The sequence below is a fragment of the Caretta caretta genome, chromosome 12 (genome assembly GCF_965140235.1).
Source record: "Caretta caretta isolate rCarCar2 chromosome 12, rCarCar1.hap1, whole genome shotgun sequence".
NCBI lineage: Eukaryota > Metazoa > Chordata > Testudines > Cheloniidae > Caretta > Caretta caretta.
This window is the reverse complement of record NC_134217.1, coordinates 39525678-39546707: the sequence shown is the minus strand read 5'-3', so window position 1 is coordinate 39546707 and position 21030 is coordinate 39525678. Positions and strand designations below refer to the sequence as shown.

The following is a 21030-nucleotide window of genomic DNA, read 5'->3' as shown; positions in this document are numbered from 1 at the left end:
AGCCCCTCTCCCCATGCCCCTGTTCTCTGCTGGACTCGCTGCCCGCTCTGCCGCTGGGGATGCCCACGAAGCGGGCATGGGGCGGAGACCCCCCAGCTCCGCCCATGGCAGGATTTGAGCCCTTGGAGGCAGCAGGCTGCTGGCCCAGTGCAAATGGGAACCGGCTGCCCCTCCGCCAGGGTCAGCGGTGACAGCAGAGCTGGTGAATCCATGTGGGCCGTGGGCAGTCCAGCACCTCGCCCACAGCTGGCGGGGTGACCCCTCCTGCCTCTCTGCCACCCCAAGCTGGAGGCTGGGACATGGCGGCTTAGCATCCTGCCCGCGATGCCCCGAGACCTCGCCCGGCTGGGACTCACCTTCGTCCCGGGCCGTTCCCCTGCAGAACCACCTGCTGGTGCTGATGCTGCTCGTCTTGGAGGCCATTGTGTACCGGCGCCAGGAGTATTACCGCAAGCAGTACCAGCTGGCGCCGCCCGCCACCCAGACACTCTTCGAGGAGGCATCGCGCGAGCACCTGGACCGGGGCCTCGTCAGCTGCGCCAAATACTTCGTCAACTACTTCTACTACAAGTTTGGCCTGGAGGTGAGATGGGCAGGGCTGAGGGCGTCCCCTGGCACTGAGGGGGGCAGGTCTACGGGAGCGGGCGCTCCCCAGCCCTGTGAGCGGGACCCCAGCGTGGCAGGCAAACGACCCCCCAAGACCTTGGCTTTGGACATGGGCGGGCACCGGTTGTTGGGAACGAACTCCCCCTGGGTGGTGATTCCCTGGCCCTGCTGCCCAGGGTGCAGTTCAGGAGGGGGGACCCTGCGGGCCCAGGGGGACCCTGGTTCTTCTCGCCCTCGGCTGGCTCCTCATGGCTCGGTGCGGGGTGGGCGGCGCCAGCCAGGGCCCCCCCCAGCATGGGATTGCCGGCAGCTCAGCCCCTTGTCTCCCCCGCCCAGATCTGCTTCCTCATGACGGTGACTGTGATCGGGCAACGCATGAACTTCATGGTGATCCTGCACGGCGGCTGGCTGGTCGTCATCCTGACCCGGCGCCGCCGTGCTGCCATCGCCAGGCTCTGGCCCAAGTACTGCCTCTTCCTGGCCCTCTTCCTGCTCTACCAGTACCTGCTGTGCGTGGGCATCCCCCCCGCCCTCTGCATAGGTAAGGCCCAGGGGCCGGGACCAGGAGAGCAGGGGATGTTTGGAAGCCCTGGCCCTAAATCTCTTCCTGGGCAGGAAACCCCTTCCTTCCCCCCTCCCCAATCTCTGCACAGGCAGGGACCCCCTCCCCCCCCACACCTCTCCACAGGCAGAGATATCCCCCCACCCCCAGATCTCTGCATGGCTAAGAACCCCCTTTCTTCCCACCCTCCCAGATCTCTGCATGGGCAGGGACCCCCTTCCTCCCCCCCAACCTGTCCACAGGCAGGGACCTCCTCCCCCCGATCTCTGCATGGCTAAGAACCCCCTTTCTTCCCACCCCCAACCCCCCAGATCTCTGCATGGGCAAGGTCTTGGGAGTAGCTGAGGGGAACATTGAGGCTTGTGTGTTATCGAACCCACATCTCTGTAGCAGGCCTGGGAGCAGACCTATGGGCATGGGGGGGGGGGCACGTGTGCCACCCTCCCCCGGTGACCTCTCCTCTCCTTGGCAGACTATCCCTGGAGGTGGAGCCACTCCATCCCCATGAACTCGGCTCTCATCAAATGGATGTACCTGCCCGACTTCTACATGGCGCCCAACTCCACCAACCTCATCAGTGAGTACCCGTCCTCACCCCCTGGCTCCCGCGGCACCGCTGCTCCCTGCTCCCCACGGGACTGGTGCCTCCTTCTTCCCGTCTGTCTGTCCACCCGCCAGCCACAAAGCAGTGCACTGGCTTCTGGGCGGCGCGTGTTCCCACGCTTGGACATGCCTCGTTCCAGGCCTTGGGAGCAGAGTCTTGGTTGCCAGCGTCCTTCCCCAGGGGAATCCCACAGGCCTGACTCTCCCCGTGCATAGCCCCCCTGCTAGACAGAGGAGCTTATCGGCCAGCCTCGCCCACTGGCCCCATGACCTGGCCAGCTGGGTATTCACCATGCGCTTCACACCTCTGGGCATGTCCCGGGGAGCAGCTTCCTTGGAGGTGAGAACTAGCTGTGCCTCCCAGGCAGGGGGCAGAGCCTGCCTGGGGTCTGCCCCCTTGGAGGAGGGGACCAGCTGGGGTCCACCCCCTTTGGTGGAAGGAGGAGGGGCCTGGCTGGGGTCCACCCAGCTCATTCTCCAAGGCGCCCATGGTGGCGGCAAGGTGGGGTCCCTTTGTCTCTCTCTCCCTGCAGGTGACTTCCTGCTCCTGCTCTGCGCCTCCCAGCAGTGGCAGGTCTTTGCAGCCGAGCGGACGGAGGAGTGGCTGATGGCGGCCGGGGAGAACACAGACCTGCTGGAGCTGGCGAGGGGCAGACCCAACCCGGTGCCCAACTTCATCAACTGCAGGTAGGGAGCTCCACGGGGCCGCGCTGGGAGCGGGGTCTGGCCTGGCCTGGGCGACTCCCAGCTCATCTGGGGCTGTGTGGAAGCACCCGGATGGTGCAGGGCCCGCTCCCTCGAAAGCAGTGGGCAGGGGGGCTCGGGACCCACAGGCTGGGGGGCCCTGGCTCAGGGGAGCAGGACATTGCTCTGACTGGATTCCAGTGGAGGCCCACGGGCGGGGATGAGGCATGCAGACCATCTGGTGACCTGTGGAGCCTCTTGCTCTGCTCCTTGGGGAAGGGGTGTCCTGCTACCGAGACCCCCAGCGGCCCAGGACCGAGCTGCCCGCTGTGCCGCAGGGATGGGGTGGGAGGGCCCCGCGGGACCAGGGCTGTCAGCGCTGCTCTGAGCCAGCTGCCCCGGCTGCAGGTCGTACCTGGACATGCTGAAGGTGGTGGTGTTCCGTTACCTCTTCTGGTTCGTCCTGGTCGTGGTCTTCATCACCGGTGCCACCCGCATCAGCATCTTCGGCCTGGGCTACCTGCTGGCCTGCTTCTACCTGCTGCTCTTCGGCACGGCCATGCTGCGCAAGCCGGCCAAGGCCCGGCTGGTGCTCTGGGACTGCCTCATCCTCTACAACGTCACCGTCATCATCTCCAAGAACATGCTGTCGGTGAGCACCTGCCCCCGCCGACGCCCCGCTGGCAGTGGGCACCGGGCCCGGCTGGGCGAGCCCTGGCAGGGCCTGGGGGGTAGGGGCGCTGCTGGGTTGGCCAGAGCCGGAGGGAGCACCCTCTTAGCACCCCCCATGCAGCCCCAGTTCCACTCTGTGCCTTGCCCTGACACCTTTCCTCCTGGGCGATCTGCCCATTAGCTGCTCCACTGGCCCCACGGAGCCAGGGCTGGGTGGGCGAGAGGGGGCTCTGCCTTTCTTGTCCGTGCAGAATTCAGACCCCCATGTGCCCCTGGGGCTGGATGGGTTGGGCATGGTTCACGCGCCCCTGTGGGAGCCCCCTCCTCCGTAGGGGCCTTCTACCTGTGCTTTCGGAAGCCCTGGCAGGGGCCGGGCTGGGCATGCATTTCCTTTAGACAAAGGGTGGTGCGGAGCAGAGTGGCAGGGGCCCAGGCAGGCAGCGTGTGGGGAGGGGAATAGTCCCATGCTGTTTGCCCAGCGAGGGGGTCTGACCCCCTCCCCCACTCTGTCCCGGCAGCTCCTCTCCTGCGTCTTCGTGCAGCAGATGCAAAGTAATTTCTGCTGGGTGATCCAGCTCTTCAGCCTGGTTTGTACCGTCAAGGGCTACTATGACCGTGAGTATCCCTCTGCTGGGCAGAGCACCCGCGGGCAGGCCGCGCTGGCAGGGTTAGCGTGGGCACCCTGGGCACAGCCACAGACATCTCCGCCTCTGTCTTGGCTTGGACAGTATCTCTGGGGGGGAGCAGAGGCTTCATACTAGCCCCACTGCTCTCTCACACCCCACTGCTGTATGCCAGGACTTGGACCATGGGCCTATCCCAGTACCAGGGGGCTGGAAGTGAGGGTCTGGCCCATTGGGGCCTGGGGTCCCCCCAAGGTCAAGAGGCTGGGAGGGGCTGAGGCTCAGGGTGTTGTGGGGTTGTAAGTGGGGGGCCCAGAACTGTGGGAAGGGAGCCTGGGGTCTCCCAGTGCCCAGAAGGTGGGGGCTGAGTCCCGGAGATTTTGATGCCTGCAGTGTGGGGGTTGAGGCCCAGGATCTCCAAGGATGTGTCTACACTGCATTGTAGACTCGGGGTTTTCAAGCCCACCCTGGAGTGTCCACACTGCACTGTAAACCTGGACTTACAGGTGCTGAACCTGGGTCTCTCAGCCGTGTTAGCACATCCACACTGCGCTGTGCAGCCCTTCTGAGCTGGGTCTGCGGTTTGAGCTGTGTCTACACTGCACAGCGACGGGGCTTGGCCCTCAATCACAACAGGACTCAGGCTGTGACCCTCCCCACAGCAGGGTCCAAGGACCGGGTTCCTGAGTGCTTGTGACCCAAGTCAGACAGATCTGTGTGTGGACGGAAGAGGGGTGTGGGCTCAAACCCGAGTCAGGACCTGGGTTCGTGTGCTGTGTAGACATAGCCCTAGTGCCAGGGATGGAGTCCGGCCTAGCCTCGCGTTGCTGTTTGCCTTGCGGTTGCTGGGCTTTGCCTTGTGCCCTGAACGCTCCTGTCTCTCTGCTTTGCCAGCCAAGGAGATGGGCAAGGACCAGGACTGCTCGCTGCCCATAGAGGAGGCTGGCATCATCTGGGACAGCATCTGCTTCTTCTTCCTCCTCCTTCAGCGCAGAGTCTTCCTCAGTTACTATTTCCTGCATGTCATGACGGAGCTCCAGGCCTCGGCCCTGCAGGCCTCCAGGTGGGGGCGGCACGGCCAGGGGATGCGTGCTGGTGGGGCAGGCGGGGAGCCCACTCACTGCAGGGGCATGGGGAGAGGGATCTCCCTGTGAGGCGCTTCTGCCCCCGGCCCAGCCTGTGCTCTGAGAACCAGACGGGGCATGGAGGTGGCATTTCCTGCTTGTGCCCCCTGCAGAGGCTGCAGGCTGCATTTCCCACAGCCCCCAGCTCCCATGGAGCACCAGGGACTGGAGGCCCTAGTTCCTGTGGGTCCCTGGGCCCCTGTGCTGGAGGCCCCCATCCGAGAGGCCAGGAGGGGCTGGAGAGCCTGGCTCTCTGGGGCCCCAGGGGAGGCTGGAGGTGCCTCTTGATCCCTTGTGCCCCAAGCTCTGGGCGCAGTGCCCCGGGGGCGGAGGTTGTCTCGCCGTTCTCTGGAGCAGGTGCCTGGAGTGCCCGGGCAGGGGGCAGTGTGCGGGGGGGCGTGCCATGGCTCACTGCCCCGTGGTGTCTCTGCAGAGGATTCGCGCTGTACAAGGCCAGCACCCTGAAGAGCATGAGTTCCCACCGGCAGACCGAGGAGAAGTCACTAGCCCAGCTCAAGCGACAGTGAGTCAGCAGAGAGGGCGGGTCCCAGGCTGGGGGTTCTCGCTGCCCACAGCCCCTCTGGAAACGGGGGCCTGGGGAGTGGAGGCTAGCCGCCCGGCTCCGTGGGGGGAGATGGACCCTCCAGCTGGGGGCAGGGGAGGAACTGGGCAAGGAGAAGGTCTCCTGTACCCGTGGCTGGGGCCGCTGCATGCTGGGGGACTCCACAGCGGGCAAGGGGGGTTCCAGGCCCAGGCTGTGATCAGACAGAAGGCCGGAGTGGGGAGACGGACAGCGACAACGCCCGCAGCTGCTCTGTGTTTGTGGCTGCAGGATGGAGAGGATCCGGGCAAAGCAGGAGAAGTACCACATGGGGCAACACCCCAGCGACTCTGCCGAGGCCCCGGATGAGGACCAACCAGGTGAGGGGGGTGGGGGGGCGCAGCCTGGCACCATAGGAGTGGCAGAGCTAGCTTCTGCTGCCACCCCCAGGGAGTCCTGTGCACCCAGTGCCCATCACCGGGCTGGTATTCCAGTGGGAGCCTGGCTGGGTAGGACGGGCTGTAGGGCAGGAGGGAACTGGCAGTGACTTTTGGGGACCCGGGGTGCATGCGGTGGGGCTGTGCGCCCCACACCCGGTACCCTGGAGAGCCTTAGCCCAGGTGGCCCCTAATCCCCCACGCTGAGCAGAAACCTCTGTCTGTCCCTCCCTCCCATGTGTGTCTGTCATTCCCCTGCCCCGGGAAGCCTCGCATCCGTCCCCGTTCTCCCCCAGACCCTCCCTTATCAGTGCAGCGAGGTTGTTTGCCCTCAGATGGTGCCACCCCTGGGGTACGGCTGGTTTCAGGCCCCCACAGCAGCACTAGTTCCTTTGCCGGCCTGGGAGCTGCTGGGGCCACGGCTGTGCTGTGAAGAGTGTGAGCAAGCTAGGGATCCTCCCTCCCTGCCTCACTCGCCCCCAAGTAGCCTCAGGGGCTGGCTCGGGCATACTGGGCGTGTTCATTTCCACCCAGTGCTTTGGGTGTGGCCCGTCACCTCGCCTCATGTGCCCTGCCCCAGGCCGAGATCTTTGAGGTGGTCTTGGCTGCCGTGGGGCAGGGTGGCTGGGTGCAAGCTGGTGCAGCCAGCAGGCGTCCTGCCCCGGCTGACGGGGTCCTCACCCTCCGATGTGCCCGTTCCGCAGAGCCAAGTGGCGAGAAGGACCCTTCCCGGCAGAGGAAGAGTTGGTGGCGGCCCTGGTTAGACCATGCCGCAGGTACTCCCCCCGCCCCAGCATGGAGCACTAACACGGGCGACTGCCCTCGGCTCTAACCCTTCTGGTGGCGAGTCACTGACGCCTGTGGGGGGCTGCAGCAGGGGCAGGGCCGATCCCCAGCCGGCTGCCCGTCCCCTCTGCAGCCCTGGGGCAGCAGCTCCAGAGCTGCCTTCCTCGTGGCTGGCACCGGTGCTGGCGGTCTGTCCTGTCCTGCATGGCCCCGAGCCCGGCTCCCTTCCCCTCTGCGTCCCACCCCACCCTGGGGCGCTAACCTGGTGTTTCTGTGCTTGTCGGTACTAATCCAGTGAGGGGCGCAGGGACAAATCCTCGGTGTCCATTGGAGCCCGTTTGTAGGCAAGTCCCGGGACAAACTCCAGGCTCCAGGCTTAAACCGAGGCAAGGCTCAGTTCCGTGAGCAGAATGGCTTCCCCGGAGCATTCACATGGGCCCTGCCTACAGAGGCGTGTGCCATTCAGCTGCTCGTGCGCACCAGTTCCTCCTGGGGCGAGTCACTGGTGCAAGCTGGCACATGGCCCCAGAAAATCCCCGAGTGCCTGGCCGTAGAGGTGCCAGGGTGCTCTGTGAGCACTGCGCCCCAGGGTGCTACCCGCGGGCTCCAGGGCTGATTGGGATGCAGCTGTTTGAGCGCTCGGCGGCTCTTCGGGGACTCCACTCTTGGTGCGTGGGTGCATGAGATCAGATTCTTTGGCCGTCAGTGTGTACAGGGCCTGTGCCTGTGCCCTAGGTGTCCACCCCCAACCCTCCGCCCAAGGGCATAAAGTGCACGGAGCCGACCCAACCGCCCCTCGGTTCCTTCTGACCCCCCGGGGCCGCAGGACAGACCAGTGCAGTGTCCACCGTCCCTCTGCGCACCATGCCGGTGCTGTGTAGGCCATTAGTTGATCGCCTCTCGGCAGAGTAGCTGTGTGTATATTTATGTCTTCGCCAAGGTTCAGGTAGGCTCGGAACATGGCACTAGCCACATGGCACAAGCGAAATCTCGGGGGTTTGAGGCTGCTGCCCTGTGGCACACTCCCAAGCCTGTTCGTGCTGGCCCCGCAGTGCCTGGCCCACGTACGAGAGGGACGCGGCCCAGAGGGACGTGCCGCCCATTGCTCTTTCTCCAAGTGCTCATGGTGCGAGGGACGCCTGCCTGGAGCTGTCCCTCCTCGAGAGATTGGATCCAGCCTCCCCCAGCTCCAGGAGGGGCTCATCCAGAGCACCGTCTCTCAGTCCAGTGCCCCAGAGTCCACGCCCAGCTCCCAGGCCGCATTTGCTCAAAGCCCTGTTTGCCCGCCACCACCCCAGCGTCGACATCGTGTGACCGGGGCTGGAAGCAGTGTTGCTCCAGGGCACAGCCAATGCACGGGCGCCATCTCCATGGCCAGCAGGTCGAGCCGCAAGATGACAGACCTGTGACTCGTCTCAGGCTCTGCGTGTAAAGGGCCAGAGGCTGGAAACCCTGCGCCTGGTGCCTAGGACTGACCTCCAAGAGCACAGCAGTCCCTGTCACTCTTGCTACCAGCCCCCGGCCCCACGGGCATCAGTACTCAGACCACCGTGCCATCCAGCCCTGTCTTGATTGCCTGGGAACCATCTCTGGGACCTGGCACCATGGCACCAGCTCTCCTGGCACCTAGCTGGTGCTGAGTGCTTTATCTGTGGGCCAAGTAGCCATCACCTCTCCCTCCAAAGCTGCCTATCCAAACTGTCAGTGTCAGAGATGTCGGTACGCCAGGGTAAGGGAGGTGTCCCTTGTACTCTCTTCTCCTCCACCACGGCCTGATAGACGGGTCCCTCCCTAGGAGGAAGTAAAGTCCTCTTCCTCCTCCTGTGCTGGGCAGAGCAGGGCTCAGCTCCCACCCTCCCCCTCCCCTCCCTCGGTGGCACGGTGGAAGAGGAGTCCATGAGAGGTAGCAGGAAGAGACCTCACAGGGAGCTTGGCGCGTCATGCCAGCAGAACAGAATGATTCCGGGATACCCCCATGCTGAACTTGGCCTTTGCTGATAGAGACCAGGGGCCATGGACACCTCCTAGCCGTTCTCCACCGGTGAAGACATGGTAGGAGCTAACCATGTTGGATCCAAAACGCCACGGTAGCGCTCGTTCCTCTGGAACTGAGGCAGCCTCTGGGTCCTGCCTGAAGAATGTCCCCATTTCTCAAAGGCAGGGCAGCCTCGCAGACCTCGGGCTTCCCCCTCCAAGATACTGCTCGTTAGCAGAGGTGTCTGGATGGGAGGCCCATTTTGGCAGGGCCATCCTGCTGGTGAATTCCTACCCACCTCCATGCTTGGGAGCCATCAGGAGCAGGAGCCAGCTGGCCAGCCACCCGGAGAGGATGGTTCCTGACCCTGCAGCAAGGGTGGTTCCTCGAGCTGGGTTGTCCATGTGGCTTCCTCGCCCTGCCCGCTTTCCCCACTGCTCCTCTGGGGTCCCGGGGAAGGAACTGGGGGATTGGGCTCCCTTAGTGCCCTCGGGTGGGGGTGTGAGGACGTGTAGGGCGCAGGCAGGGCCCCACGGCCAGGCGCAGGTCTCACGCGCAGCGAGAGTGGAGTCCGTGGGGAGCCCGCCGGGAGGAGCACCGTGACTGGAGGGTAAGCGACTGCTCGCTGGGTTGAACTAATGAAGTCCTGAGATTCACCACACTCAGGGCAGCCTCCAGGTTGGCTCTGCCCCCGGGGCTGTAGGCCTGACTTCACCTTATCCTGAACTGTGCTGGTCAAACCCCACAGACCCGTCAGTGCGGTGGGGCCTAGCCTGAGTGCCATTCCCCTCCGCCAGGAGTCAAGGGGGTGGGGGCAGGAACCTTCCCTCCTGGGCTGCGTCCTCTGCAGGTCCCTCCATGACACCGGCTGTTGTGTGTTGTCTCCCCCCGGCTCCCTGCAGTCCTGCACTCAGGTGAGTATTTCCTCTTCGAGTCGGACAGCGAGGAGGAGGAGGAGGCCAGCTTGGAGGAGCAGAAGCCAGCCAAGCAGAGTGCATTCCAGGTAAGGGCAGCCCCCAGCCGGCCCTGCTGGAGCCGGGCAGCTACGTGTCCGTCTGTCTGCTCTGCCCATCTGTCCGTCCATCCATCTGCATTCTGGCCACCTATCCCTGTACTTAGCCATCTGTCTCGCCCCTGCCCCCAGCTCTCCCCACCGTGCTGGCCGTCTCCATCCCGCATCCTCTTTCGCCCTCCTCGGCCAGGCTGCAGTGATGGCCCCTGGGCTCCCTTGGTGCCGTCCCCGGGGATAGACGGGACCAGACTCCAGTGCCAGGAGGGCACCCTGGATAGCTTGTGGAGCCCGGTGATACTTTGGCACAAATCTCTGGGCAGGAACCACCCCCCAGCTGCCTGTCTGCCCTCTGCTCACCAGGAGGGGCAGCGGGGCAGGTTGGTCCTGGGCAGGGCTGGCGCGGTGGGGCTGGCGGCTGCCGGACACTGAGCTCTGCACCTTGTCTCTCGGCTCCAGCTGGCGTATCAAGCCTGGGTGACCAATGCCAAGTCTGTGCTGAAGGAGCGGCAGCAGCAGGACCGGGAGGACGCTGAGTTGCCAGCAGGTGGGACTGGCTTGCCCTCCTCTGCCCCTTGCCTGGCTCGCCCTGGCTGAGATAGATGGCGGCAGGGAGCCCCCTGGGCTCGCAGCGTGTCCCTGCCCAAGCTGGGAGGAGCCCTGGCTGGGCGCGTCCTGTCCGTTGGAGGGGAGAGCGTGACAGAGGCGACGTCACAGCTGGGGAGGCCAGCAGCATCCCAGCCCCACGTGGAGAAGGGGTGTCCTTCCCCCTGATCCCAATGGCTCCATTCCCCTCCCTGTCCTTTCCCCCTCCTCTCTGTGGCCCCATTCCCCGCCCCAGGAGGGATGTGGCGATCCTTGCTGGAGAGGGGCCCAGCTCCCCGCCCAGTGCCCACAGGCCCCATAGGAGCCTTGTCGCGGGCCAGCCCGAGGGGGCAATGACGACCAGCCCCACGGAGGCTGCGCGTGAGCGTCTGGAGACGGCAGGCTGGGCGGGCAGCTGGTTTCGGGGGTGTAACCCACCCTGCCGTGCAGGGGACGGCGGAGACGGAGACGTCTGTGAGGCCGACGCACCTGAAGAGCCTGAGGACCAAGAGGAGGAAGAGGACACAGGTGGGAGATGGGGAGTTCTAGGGGTTTGCGTCCCCCATGGCACGGGCCCCCCATAGCCCTGATTGCCTCCCGCCCTGTGCCAGGCCCCACTCCCTCCCCCGCACACCGAGCGTGGGATCTGCCGGAGATCGCTCCCCCTGGGGATGACCTGCCCTGCTCCCCGCAGGGCCCGGGGAGGGGTCGTGCCCACAGCCAGCAGGGCAGCATAGCCACGCCCCAAGGGGGTTGACAGGAGGCGGGGGGGGAGGGGGCTGCCAGACTGGACCCTGCTCTGGCCTGGGCGCGGGGGGCTCAGTCAGGCACCAGGTGCTGCCAGGCCCTTGTGAGAGCAGCCAGGCGCTGCGTGAGCCATGGGGGAGACCAGCCCGGACCCTCCCTGACCTCTGGGTGGACAGGGGCCCCTCCCCGAGCTGGGTGCCGCGGTTCCAGAAAGCAGCTTCCCCCTCCCCGTCCCCGCAGAGAGGAGCAACACAATGCAGCGGGCGCTGAACGTGGTGCGTTTCCTATGGGTGCTGTGCCAGGCCACGGTGGACGGGCTCACCCAGTGGCTCCACACCTTCACCAAGGAGCACAGGGACATGTCCACCGTCCTGTGGGTGGAGAGATACGTCCTCACCCAGAAGCTGTGCCAGGTAGGTGTGGGCGGGGGGGAGGAGCGCTGCAGGCGCCAGGCCGAGGGGCGCTGGGTGACGCTGCGGTTCCCCTGGCAGGGAGACGAGGTGCACAGCGGGGTCCTGGACGACCTGTACCAGCCGGCGCTGGGCGACGAGATGGGCCTGCAGGCGGCCGTCGCCGTGGGCTCTCGCAACAGCATGGCTTCAAGGCAGGTGCATAGATGGCCTAGGGGACCTGGGCAGAGGCAGCTCGGCCCGGAGCCGGGTTACTCTGCTTCCTTCTCTGCAGTCTGGTGCCCTCTTCTGCCACCTCTCTGCCCCCCAAGTGATCCCTCCCTGTGGCAGCCGGGACTGCTGCTCCTCCCCTCCTGCCACCTGTGCTCTCCCCTCAGCCACGCCACGCCAACCCTGCCATGCCCACCTCTGAACCCCAGCATCGCCCAGGCCGGGGGGCAGCGGTGCTTCCCCCGATGCAAGCCCTGGCTGCTCGGGGAGAGCCTGACCCTGTGCTTGTTGCCCTCCCAGTGGGTGCGAAGGAGGAGACCTTCTCAGCAGTGGGGCTGAGGTCACTAACGACACCACCTCCCCCGTGACAACCGGCTACCACAGCGAGGAGCAGATGGGCTCCCAGGAGGATGTGGAGCGGATCCAGGGGTCTCAGGAGCTCCTGGTGTATCCCAGAAACCGGACCCGGACGGCCAGTGAGCTGCTCTCCAACAGGTAGTGGACGGCTCAGAGTGAGAGGCAAAGCATTGTGGGAAAGCCATGCAAATTAGCATGGCTCTGGCTAGGAAGGACGTGACCTCAGAAGCCTGCAGCAGCCACTGGGATGTGCTCGTTAGTTTCACGGTGTGCATGGTGGCCTCTAGTCGCAGATGTGTGTCTGCGTCGCTGCTCCATGGCTGCTCAGCCAGCCCCCACGGGCAGCAGCTCCGGGCAGTAGCCCTGGGGCTCGGTGCTCCGCACACGGAGGTGAGAGACCCGGTTCAATCTGGGCGTTGATCTCCCAGTAACTCAGCCAGGCCACGGGCGAGTGGCTGTGTGTGCAGCCCCGGGAGAAGGGGAGCCCTTGGACTGCTCTGGCTTCCTGGAGTCCCATGCAGCTTGCCTGAGCCAAAAGACGGGCAGAGAAAGGGCGGCAGGTGCTGGGGAGTGGGGGGATCCCTGGGGAAGGCGTTGCTAGGCTCCCAGCCTGTCTTTTCCCTCGGCAGGACAGAGCAGGCCTGTGGACGTAGAAGACCCAGCTCCTGTGTAAATGACACTCCCTCCAGGGAGGCAGGACACAAACAGGGGAGCGCAGCACCCCAAACACAGGCCTCTGCCAGTGGAGCTAGAGAGGGTTTCCCTTAGCTGGTAGCAGAGCAGGTCCCTTATCTGTCCCAGGGCTCAGCCACTAGAGGGCAACACTGGGCGTACCAAGCGTATCCCCTGATCCCGCAGGCAGGAGGATCAGCCCACGTTTGGCTCTGTGCTTCCCAGGCAGGTGATCTTCCAGGAGCTGGAGGAGTCTGAGCAGTTCTACCTGTCCCAGAACCGCTTCCTCAAGCTGCTGCTGGCCCTGTACCACTTCGTGGCTGCCCATTCCGAGCTACTCTGCTACTTCATCATCATCCTCAACAACATGGTGACGGCTTCCGTCATCTCCCTCTTCCTGCCCATCCTGGTCTTCCTGTGGGCCATGCTCTCCATCCCACGGCCCAGCAAGCGCTTCTGGATGACGGCCATCATCTTCACCGAGGTGGGTGCCCTCTCCAGGCTGGCTCCTGTGCGACAGAAACGCAGGCGCTGCCATGTGCCAGCAAGGAAGCCAGCCTTCACTCTGCCCCCCGGCGGGCTGGGGTGGGGCATGCTGGGCCCCGCGTCCTGCCTGGTTGCACGGCGGGGTGAGGCATGTGGCTGAGCTCTGGGGTCGGAGCACTCCCACCTGGGCTCCCCGCTGACCCCCTCTCCCCTCCGCAGGTGGTAGTGGTGGTGAAATACCTCTTCCAGTTCGGGTTCTTCCCTTGGAACAGCTACTCCTCACTGGTGCGGAACGAGGCCAAGCCCTTCTTCCCGCCGCGCATCCTGGGCCTGGAGAAGACCGACCACTACCTCAAGTTTGACCTTGTCCAGCTCATGGCTCTGTTTTTCCACCGCTCCCTCCTGCTGGTAAGACGTTGCAGCCGGTGTATGCGACTTGTGACTGAGATGCCGTGGGGCGACCTGCCTGAGTTCTTGGGAGCCAGGCCTTGAGGCTCACTGCCCCAGGCAGGGGGATGGCCCAAGCCCTGGGTCCACCATGTGCCAGCAGTGCTGTTACCTTGGAAGCTCCAGGAAGTATGGTAGCAGAGGTGGGGTGCTGGAATTTGGGGTGGCAGCCTTTCCCAAAGCTAGGGGTACACCCCTGGGGGCATAGGACCAGCTGGGGGCACAGAGAGCCTCTGAATGGCTCCCCGGCGTCTCGGCACGGAAATCAGTCACTCGTGGTTCCGGCCGTCTTCGGGCGGTGAGGCCAATGTAACCCGTACAGCAAGTCTGCCTGAAGTCAGGGCGCTGGAGACAGTTGCTTGGATGGGGGTGTCACCCCCCCCCCGGGTTTCAGTAGGTGCCAACGGTGGTACCTTAAGTTGTTAGTGATTTGGGAAGGAAGGGGGAGGGTCAGGCTCTGCAGAATGATAGGGGCAAGTGGGGCCCAGCGCTAGCTGGGAAAGGTGTTTACATCCTGGTGCCTGGGCCTCTGACAACACACAGGGGTTGCAGCGGGTCTTGTTTCATGGGAGTGGGGCTCCGCTTTCAAAGCCTGGGAGGCGCTGCGGTGCGGGATAGCACAGCCGAACATGCCATGCCACGCTTTAGGCTGGACACCGCAGTGCCCTGATCCCGACCCCCAGTCACCCATCCCCAGACAGCTGGCACTGATCCTGGGTGCCCCTCTCCCCGGCAGTGTTATGGCCTGTGGGATCACAAGGAGGATGCCTTCGCCAAGTGGAAGCGCGAGGCCGAGCGGGCGGAGGAGGAGAAGCGCGAGGCCGAGCGGGCGGAGGAGGAGAAGCGCGAGGCCGAGCGGGCGGAGGAGGAGAAGCGCGAGGCCGAGCGGGCGGAGGAGGAGAAGCGCGAGGCCGAGCGGGCGGAGGAGGAGAAGCGCGAGGCCGAGCGGGCGGAGGAGGAGAAGCAGTGCGAGCTGGACTCGGGGGACGGTGCAGAGGCAGAGGTGGTGTCAGCAGAGCTGGAGCCCCAGCTCCAGGAGAAGGGGGCTGGGGAGGGGGAGAAGGGGAGCCACCTGCGCTTCCGGAAGAAGAAGGAGAAGAGGAGGTGGACCAAGAAGTGGAAGGCAACGGCAGCAGTGTCAGGTACATGGGCGGGGGATTCCTGGTGGTGTGAACACATTCCCCACTGGGCGGGCACTAAGGACCCTGGCAGGGTTGCTGGGCCATTCTGCTGGGATCTCCCTTAGAAACACTGGCACTGTGGGGACCCGCTGCCAGAGAAGGCTGGGGGGTGCCTGTCTGTGCCACTCTGGGGCAGTGCAGAGCAGGGTGCTCTCCTACCCCACCCATCCGACGGGCAGAAGCCCACGTGCTCGCTGCCCCCAGCCCACTCGGGCTGGGCATGCTGGGGGCTAACCCTTGATTTTTGAATGGCAGAGGAGGAAGAAGAGAAGGAAAAGGAAGAGAAGAAGCAGAGCCCAGCCTGGGAGAAGCTGAAGGCTGCTGGGCTCAGAGTCAAGCTCTTCTTCCTAGCTGTGTAAGTGACCCCAACCCTCAGCCTGGAGGGTCAGCGAGGTCAGGCCAGCCTCTGAGCCCACCACCACCGCACACCCTGGCTCCCCACCCCTGCTACCCCCCATCCCCATCAGATTTGTCAGGTGCGGGAGGGGAAGAGATGCCCATTTCTATCAACCAAACATTTGATTTGCTTGATGGCGGCTGGTGGGCCCTGGGGGGGGCCCTGCCCCTTGGCTGCCCGGGGGTGCCCTGGCCTGAGTTCCTCACCTACTTTCAGGGCACAGAACATGTATCGGCCACTGAGGGGCTTTTTCTGCGCCATCCTGAACACCAAGTATCAGGCTGCTACTGATGTCTACGCCCTCATGTTCCTGGCAGACGTGGTCGACTTCATCATCATCATCTTCGGCTTCTGGGCCTTTGGGGTAAGCCGGGCCCCAGGGCTGGGCTGCTGGGCTGGCCGCTCCCCTAGGGACCTGCAGTGCCCACTGCTCCGAGCCAGACACCCGCCCTGCTAACCTGCTCCAGCCTCCTTGCAGGGCTGGAGCCCGGGCTACCTAGCTGGGCCCAGGGCCAGGCGTTGTGCCCCGTAATGGCCTGTCTCTCTGGCTTCTCCCAGAAACACTCGGCCGCTGCCGACATCACCTCCTCGCTGTCGGACGACCAGGTGCCGGAGGCCTTCCTGGTCATGCTGCTCATCCAGTTCTCCACCATGGTCATCGACCGCGCCCTCTACCTCCGCAAGACCGTGCTGGGCAAGCTCATCTTCCAGGTCATCCTGGTCTTCGGCATCCACCTCTGGATGTTCTTCATCCTGCCCGCAGTCACCGAAAGGTACTGTGGCCGCGGGGAGCTGGGGCCGCCGTCGGGCACCTCATTCGCTCCAGCCCAGGTCTGGTGGAATGGAAGACGAGGGCACTGCGCAGTGCTCTGCTCCCAGAGTATCCCAGCCCAGCCCCTCGTCGTTCCAGATGGAAGGGTGGCCCTATGGTCCAAGGGAGGTTCTAGGGAGTCAGGACACCTGGGTTCTGTTCCCATCTTGCCATTGGTTTTTGTGGGCAGGTCATTTCCTGCAGGGATAACCCTGCTCTTCCCCTGGGGGTGCAGATAGATCGGTGAGCGTCTGCAGACAGGAAGTGCACGCTCGGTACGAATTGTTAATTACACAGCCCCTTCATGCGCAGGCTGCGTGGGGTCTGGCCCAGCCAGGTGGGAGCCGAGAATTGTAGTGATGCACAAATTGCCCAGACGCCTGCCGGCCTCCCCATCTCTTTGACTTCTCTCCCCCCGTCTCTGCCCCTGCAGGATGTTCAGTCTGAACACAGTAGCCCAGCTGTGGTACTTCGTGAAGTGCATCTATTTCGCTCTGTCAGCCTATCAGATCCGCTGTGGCTACCCGACTCGCATCCTGGGCAACTTCCTGACCAAGAAATACAACCACCTCAACCTCTTCCTCTTCCAAGGGTAACGGATCTGCCCTCTGATCTTCACGGGGGTGAGCTCCACCCTGGCCCCCTTGTCTCTGAGCCTCGCTCCCCAGGAGTGTGTGCAGGGACTGTATAGCACCAATGCCAGGGACAGGAGTAAAGAAGGGTCCTGAATCCAAGTGGTGCTTCCCAGGACCCTGGGGGAGGCAGAGTGGGAGGGCTCAGTCTGGCATGTGCCCAGGGCCTCAGGGCTGCCCCTGAGCAGGGGATCCTGGGGGAGGGGGACACTCAGGGTGGACAGAGGACAGCTGGCTCCCCCCAGGGTGCAGCCAGTGACTGCTCGCTCTCCCCTCGCCCGTGGCAGGTTTCGCCTGGTGCCCTTCCTGGTGGAGCTGCGGGCCGTGATGGACTGGGTCTGGACTGACACCACCCTGTCCCTCTCCAACTGGATGTGCGTAGAGGACATCTACGCCAACATCTTCATCATCAAGTGCAGCCGGGAGACTGAGAAGGTAGGGCTCCCCATCCCTGCTGCCCCCCCACTGTCCACAGTATGGTGCTAGCACCCAGCCCCGTGCCATGCCGCGCTGGAAATGGAGACCTGGCTTGCTCACCCCCCAGCCTTTTGGGAAGGGAGGAACCTAGGCAGGAAGGATGGGCTCCCGCTAAACCCAGGTGGAGCCAAACTGCTGGCGTGTGTAGCTACAAAGGTCAGAGAGGGTTTTCTAAACGAAGCCAGGTGGAGGAACGCACAGTTCAGGCAGACGCATCCCGTAGGGGTGAAATCATTGAAGGGAGAACTCTATATCCTGGAAAAGAGGACAGGAAAGAAATGGGTAAAGTCCAGGGAGGAGCTAGTGAGGAACAGTCAAACATACAAGAGTCTCATGTAAATCTAACACAGGAAGGCAAGCAGCTGAATATTGACAAAATGTACAAGTGCTTCTCTAGAAATACAGGCCGTTGAACTATGAAGACGGGTGACCTAGAACAGCTGGCATGAAATGAGGATAGGAATGCCGGAAACTTGGTGGAACGGTGCTAATCAATGGGGCACAGCAATAGTGGAATGACTGACTAGGTCGCCCTCGTGGGGGAGTGGTGCTGTGTGCGAAAGCAGAGTCCATACAGTAAACATCTGTAATGAATGAAAGCGCCCCTTAGACTCTCCGAGGAAAGGAATTCCATGCCTGCATGATAAGATCATGGCCGTGGGAAGGTGCTGCCGACGCCTGGCCAGGATGGCCATGGTGATTGTGACATGCTCAGGGGGATTGGAGAGGCCACGAAAACAGTGATCATGGGGGATTTCAACTACCCCTGTATTGATTGGGACCGTGTCGCCACATGTTATGGACAAAGTCATGCTCACTGGGCAAATAATCCCAAATGTATATAAATGAGCTGTTGCCACTCAAGGAAGGGATCTTGGAGTCACTGTGGCTAGTTCCCCGAAAACATCTGCTCAATGTGCTGCAGCCGTCAAACAAGCTATGTTAGAACCAGAAGAGGTGCAGAGAAGGGCAATGAAAATGATGAGGGGGATGGAACGGCTTCCGTGCGAGGAGAGATTAGTAAAACTGGGGCTGTTCAGCTTGGAAAAGAGACAACTCAGGGGGGATATGACAGAGGTCTGTAAAATCATGACGGGTGTGGAGAAAGTCCGTCAGGAAGTGTTGTTTACTCCTTCTCATAACACAAGAACCAGGGGTCACCCAATGAAATTAACAGGCAGCAGGTTTAAAACAAACAAAAGGACGTATTTCTTCACTCAATGCACAGTCAACCTGTGGAACTCCTTGCCAGGGGATGGTGTGAAGGCCAGGACTATAACAGGGTTAAAAAAAAAAAAGCTCATGGAAGATAGGTCTATCTATGGCTATTAGCCAAGATGGTCAGAGATACAATCCCACGCTCTGGGTGTTCTTGGGCCTCTCCCTCTGGGACATCTGCCATTGGCCAATGTCAGAAGACAGGATACTGGGCTAGGTGGACCTTTGTTCTGACCCAGTGTCTCTGTTCTTATGCCCAGGCCTGGGGACTTGAAGCTGAAAGGGCATTAGGGACAGGGCGGGGTGGGGAGTGCGAGGGGGCAGGGCGGGGTGGGTGAGCTGGGTAGGGAGGGGGGCTGGGTGGTGTAGCAGGCACTTTCTGCAGAGCTGAGTTCCAGGACAAGTGAAACGAGTTTGAGGATCTCAGCTAGGTGCCTGGCATTTCTTCAGCCACAGAATGTGACTACGTCTGATTCAGCTGGCGGACCCTGCTCGGGGGAGCCCGGGACTGGCAGAGCAGGAGGCCGTGGGTTGGGGCTCAGGGGCATCAGCTGAGCTGCGTTGCAAGGAGCCCAGGGTAGAATAACACAGGGGCTGGGATTGAGGGGTATCCGCAGGGGTGTGTGGGGAGACCATGTGCTCCAAGTCACTCAGGTTTTAACTTAGTGTGATCCTCGTCCCCCCATATTCCTCCTCTGCCCCCTGTAGGGTGGGAAAGGCCTTGAGATGAGCCTTGGGAGCCATTAGCACAGCTGTCTCGCCAGGGCAGGGGTCTGTCCTTTCCCAGGCTGGGCCAGTGCCTGCAGGGAGCCCCGCTGGCCCCGAGCTGAGCCCACCCTGTCCCCGCAGAAATACCCCCAGCCCAAGGGCCAGAAGAAGAAGAAGATTGTCAAGTACGGCATGGGGGGCCTTATCATCCTCTTCCTCATCTGCATCATCTGGTTCCCGCTGCTCTTCATGTCGCTGGTGCGCTCCGTGGTGGGCGTGGTCAACCACCCCATTGACGTCACCGTCACCCTCCAGCTGGGGGGCTACGAGGTAATGGCCAGGCCAGGCCCCGGGCATCCCACTGCGGGGGGGCTCAGACCCCCATGGCTCTGATCACCACCAGGGCAGCTCCGGGGCTCTGCTCAGCGGGGCTCTGCTCAGCCACACTCAGCTCTGGCTGCCCAATGGCCCGGCTGCTGGCTGGGGAGAGGAAGGGGGTCTGGGGACCTTCCTGGCTTTGGGCTCAGACTCCCCCTTGGTGGGATAGGGAATCAGGCCACTGGCTGGGGATGCCTGGCCTGCGCTTGGCAGCAGAGAGGCAGGCAGGCTGGTCTAGAAGCAGGGTAAGGGCCCGGACTCTTGGGTTCCCTGGCTGTGCCTGCCTCCTCACGTGACCCTGGGCACGCAGGGTCCGCAGGATGCTGAGACCCTCGGCCGGATGGGGCTGCGGCTCCTGTTGCCCCGACCTCCCGCTCAGCCTTGCCCCAGGGCTTCCCAGCGGGTGCCGCGCGGCAGGAGGAGGTTGGTGCTGCTGCCCGGGGGGGCATTGCTGAGGCTGTCCCCACCCGCTCCCTGGCCCTAACACCTGCTCCCCTTCCCCGCTGCCTCGCAGCCGCTCTTCACCATGAGTGCCCAGCAGCAGTCCATCCAGCCCTTCACGCCCCAGGACTACGAGGTGCTCACCAACCAGTTTGAAAGGCAGCCGGTAAGGGGCCCACCCCCCAGCCGTGGGGGGCATGGCCGGGTGGAGCCACGGTGTGCGGGTGAGGGGTGCAGGAGGAGGGGCAGATCCTGGCTCCCAGGGGATGTGCTGGGGGGGCTGGGAAAGGGGGGGTCAGCGTGGGGGGCTGTGGAGGGGCTGGTGGTGCTCACACTCACCCATCCACTCCCACAGAGGGGCTATGCTGGGAGGCACCCATGGGCGTGGGCTGGACTGAGCGTCCCCCTCTCCTCCCAGTCGGGAGCGGGACTGCTGCCAGTGCTGGCTGCCCATGCTCCGCTCCTGCTGCCAGGCCGGAGCCTGCCGCCTTTGCACCCAGCGGGAGTCACACCCACTTCTGCCTGTCCCTAATGTGTGCAAAGGCAGTGACTGCTCCAGCCCAGGGGCCTGTTCACTTGGGTCGGGGGCCCTGTCTGGAGTGGGGGGTCCCTGCCCCACACTCCTGCCCTGATGGTCTCTCCCTGCCCCTGGTGTCGGTGATGGGTGGGGGCCGTGGCAGCCATCTGGGGCGGGGCTGACGGGCAGGGTCCACGCCCCTCATTCCTGCCCTGAGGGTCTCTCCCCACCCCCGGTGTCAGTGATGGGTGGGGGCTGTGGCTGGGGTGGCAGCCATCTCGGGGGGGCCGACTGGCGGGGTCTCTGCCCCGCACTCCTGCCCTGATGGTCTCTCCCCACCACCCCCATGTCGGTGATGGGTGGGGGCCGTGGCTGGAGCCGTCTGGGGCAGGGTCCCTGACCCTCACTCCTGCCCTGATGGTCTCTCCCCGCCCCTGGTGTCAGTGATGGGCGGGGGCCGTGGCTGGGGCGGGGCTGTCAGATGGGGTCCCTGCCCAACACTCCCGCCTTGACGTCTCCCGCGCTGGCAGGTGGCCATGCAGTTCATCACGCTGTACGGCTACGAGGACATCGTGACAGCGCGCATCGAGGGCAGCTCGGGCTCGCTCTGGAGCATCAGCCCCCCCAGCCGCGAGCAGATGCGGAGGGAGCTGCTGAACGGCTCGTCGGACATCACGCTGCGGCTCACCTGGACCTTCCAGAGGTAGCGGCCGGGACCGGGCGGGGGGCTCTGC

At 63.8% G+C, this 21030-nt stretch overlaps 1 protein-coding gene across 5 annotated transcripts in view; it reads left to right on the top strand.

The window, feature by feature from the left end:
- Positions 1–21030, top strand: part of PIEZO1 (piezo type mechanosensitive ion channel component 1 (Er blood group)) — a 110495-nt gene that overhangs the window by 85947 nt on the left and 3518 nt on the right. For 4 of the 5 annotated variants that reach the window (XM_048870829.2, XM_048870828.2, XM_048870827.2 and 1 more), the window contains 27 exons: positions 383–583; positions 943–1147; positions 1641–1745; positions 2305–2458; positions 2864–3107; positions 3646–3742; positions 4645–4813; positions 5308–5397; positions 5707–5795; positions 6557–6628; positions 9516–9616; positions 10082–10169; positions 10658–10735; positions 11195–11367; positions 11446–11558; positions 11875–12069; positions 12829–13087; positions 13309–13497; positions 14273–14678; positions 14973–15072; positions 15331–15478; positions 15673–15887; positions 16359–16517; positions 16845–16992; positions 19102–19290; positions 19853–19945; positions 20827–20999. In XM_048870829.2, the coding sequence (XP_048726786.2) occupies positions 383–583; positions 943–1147; positions 1641–1745; positions 2305–2458; positions 2864–3107; positions 3646–3742; positions 4645–4813; positions 5308–5397; positions 5707–5795; positions 6557–6628; positions 9516–9616; positions 10082–10169; positions 10658–10735; positions 11195–11367; positions 11446–11558; positions 11875–12069; positions 12829–13087; positions 13309–13497; positions 14273–14678; positions 14973–15072; positions 15331–15478; positions 15673–15887; positions 16359–16517; positions 16845–16992; positions 19102–19290; positions 19853–19945; positions 20827–20999 (4253 nt within the window). The remainder of the gene's footprint in view (positions 1–382; positions 584–942; positions 1148–1640; positions 1746–2304; positions 2459–2863; positions 3108–3645; positions 3743–4644; positions 4814–5307; positions 5398–5706; positions 5796–6556; positions 6629–9515; positions 9617–10081; positions 10170–10657; positions 10736–11194; positions 11368–11445; positions 11559–11874; positions 12070–12828; positions 13088–13308; positions 13498–14272; positions 14679–14972; positions 15073–15330; positions 15479–15672; positions 15888–16358; positions 16518–16844; positions 16993–19101; positions 19291–19852; positions 19946–20826; positions 21000–21030) is intronic. The other variant, XM_048870830.2, reaches the window with a different exon arrangement.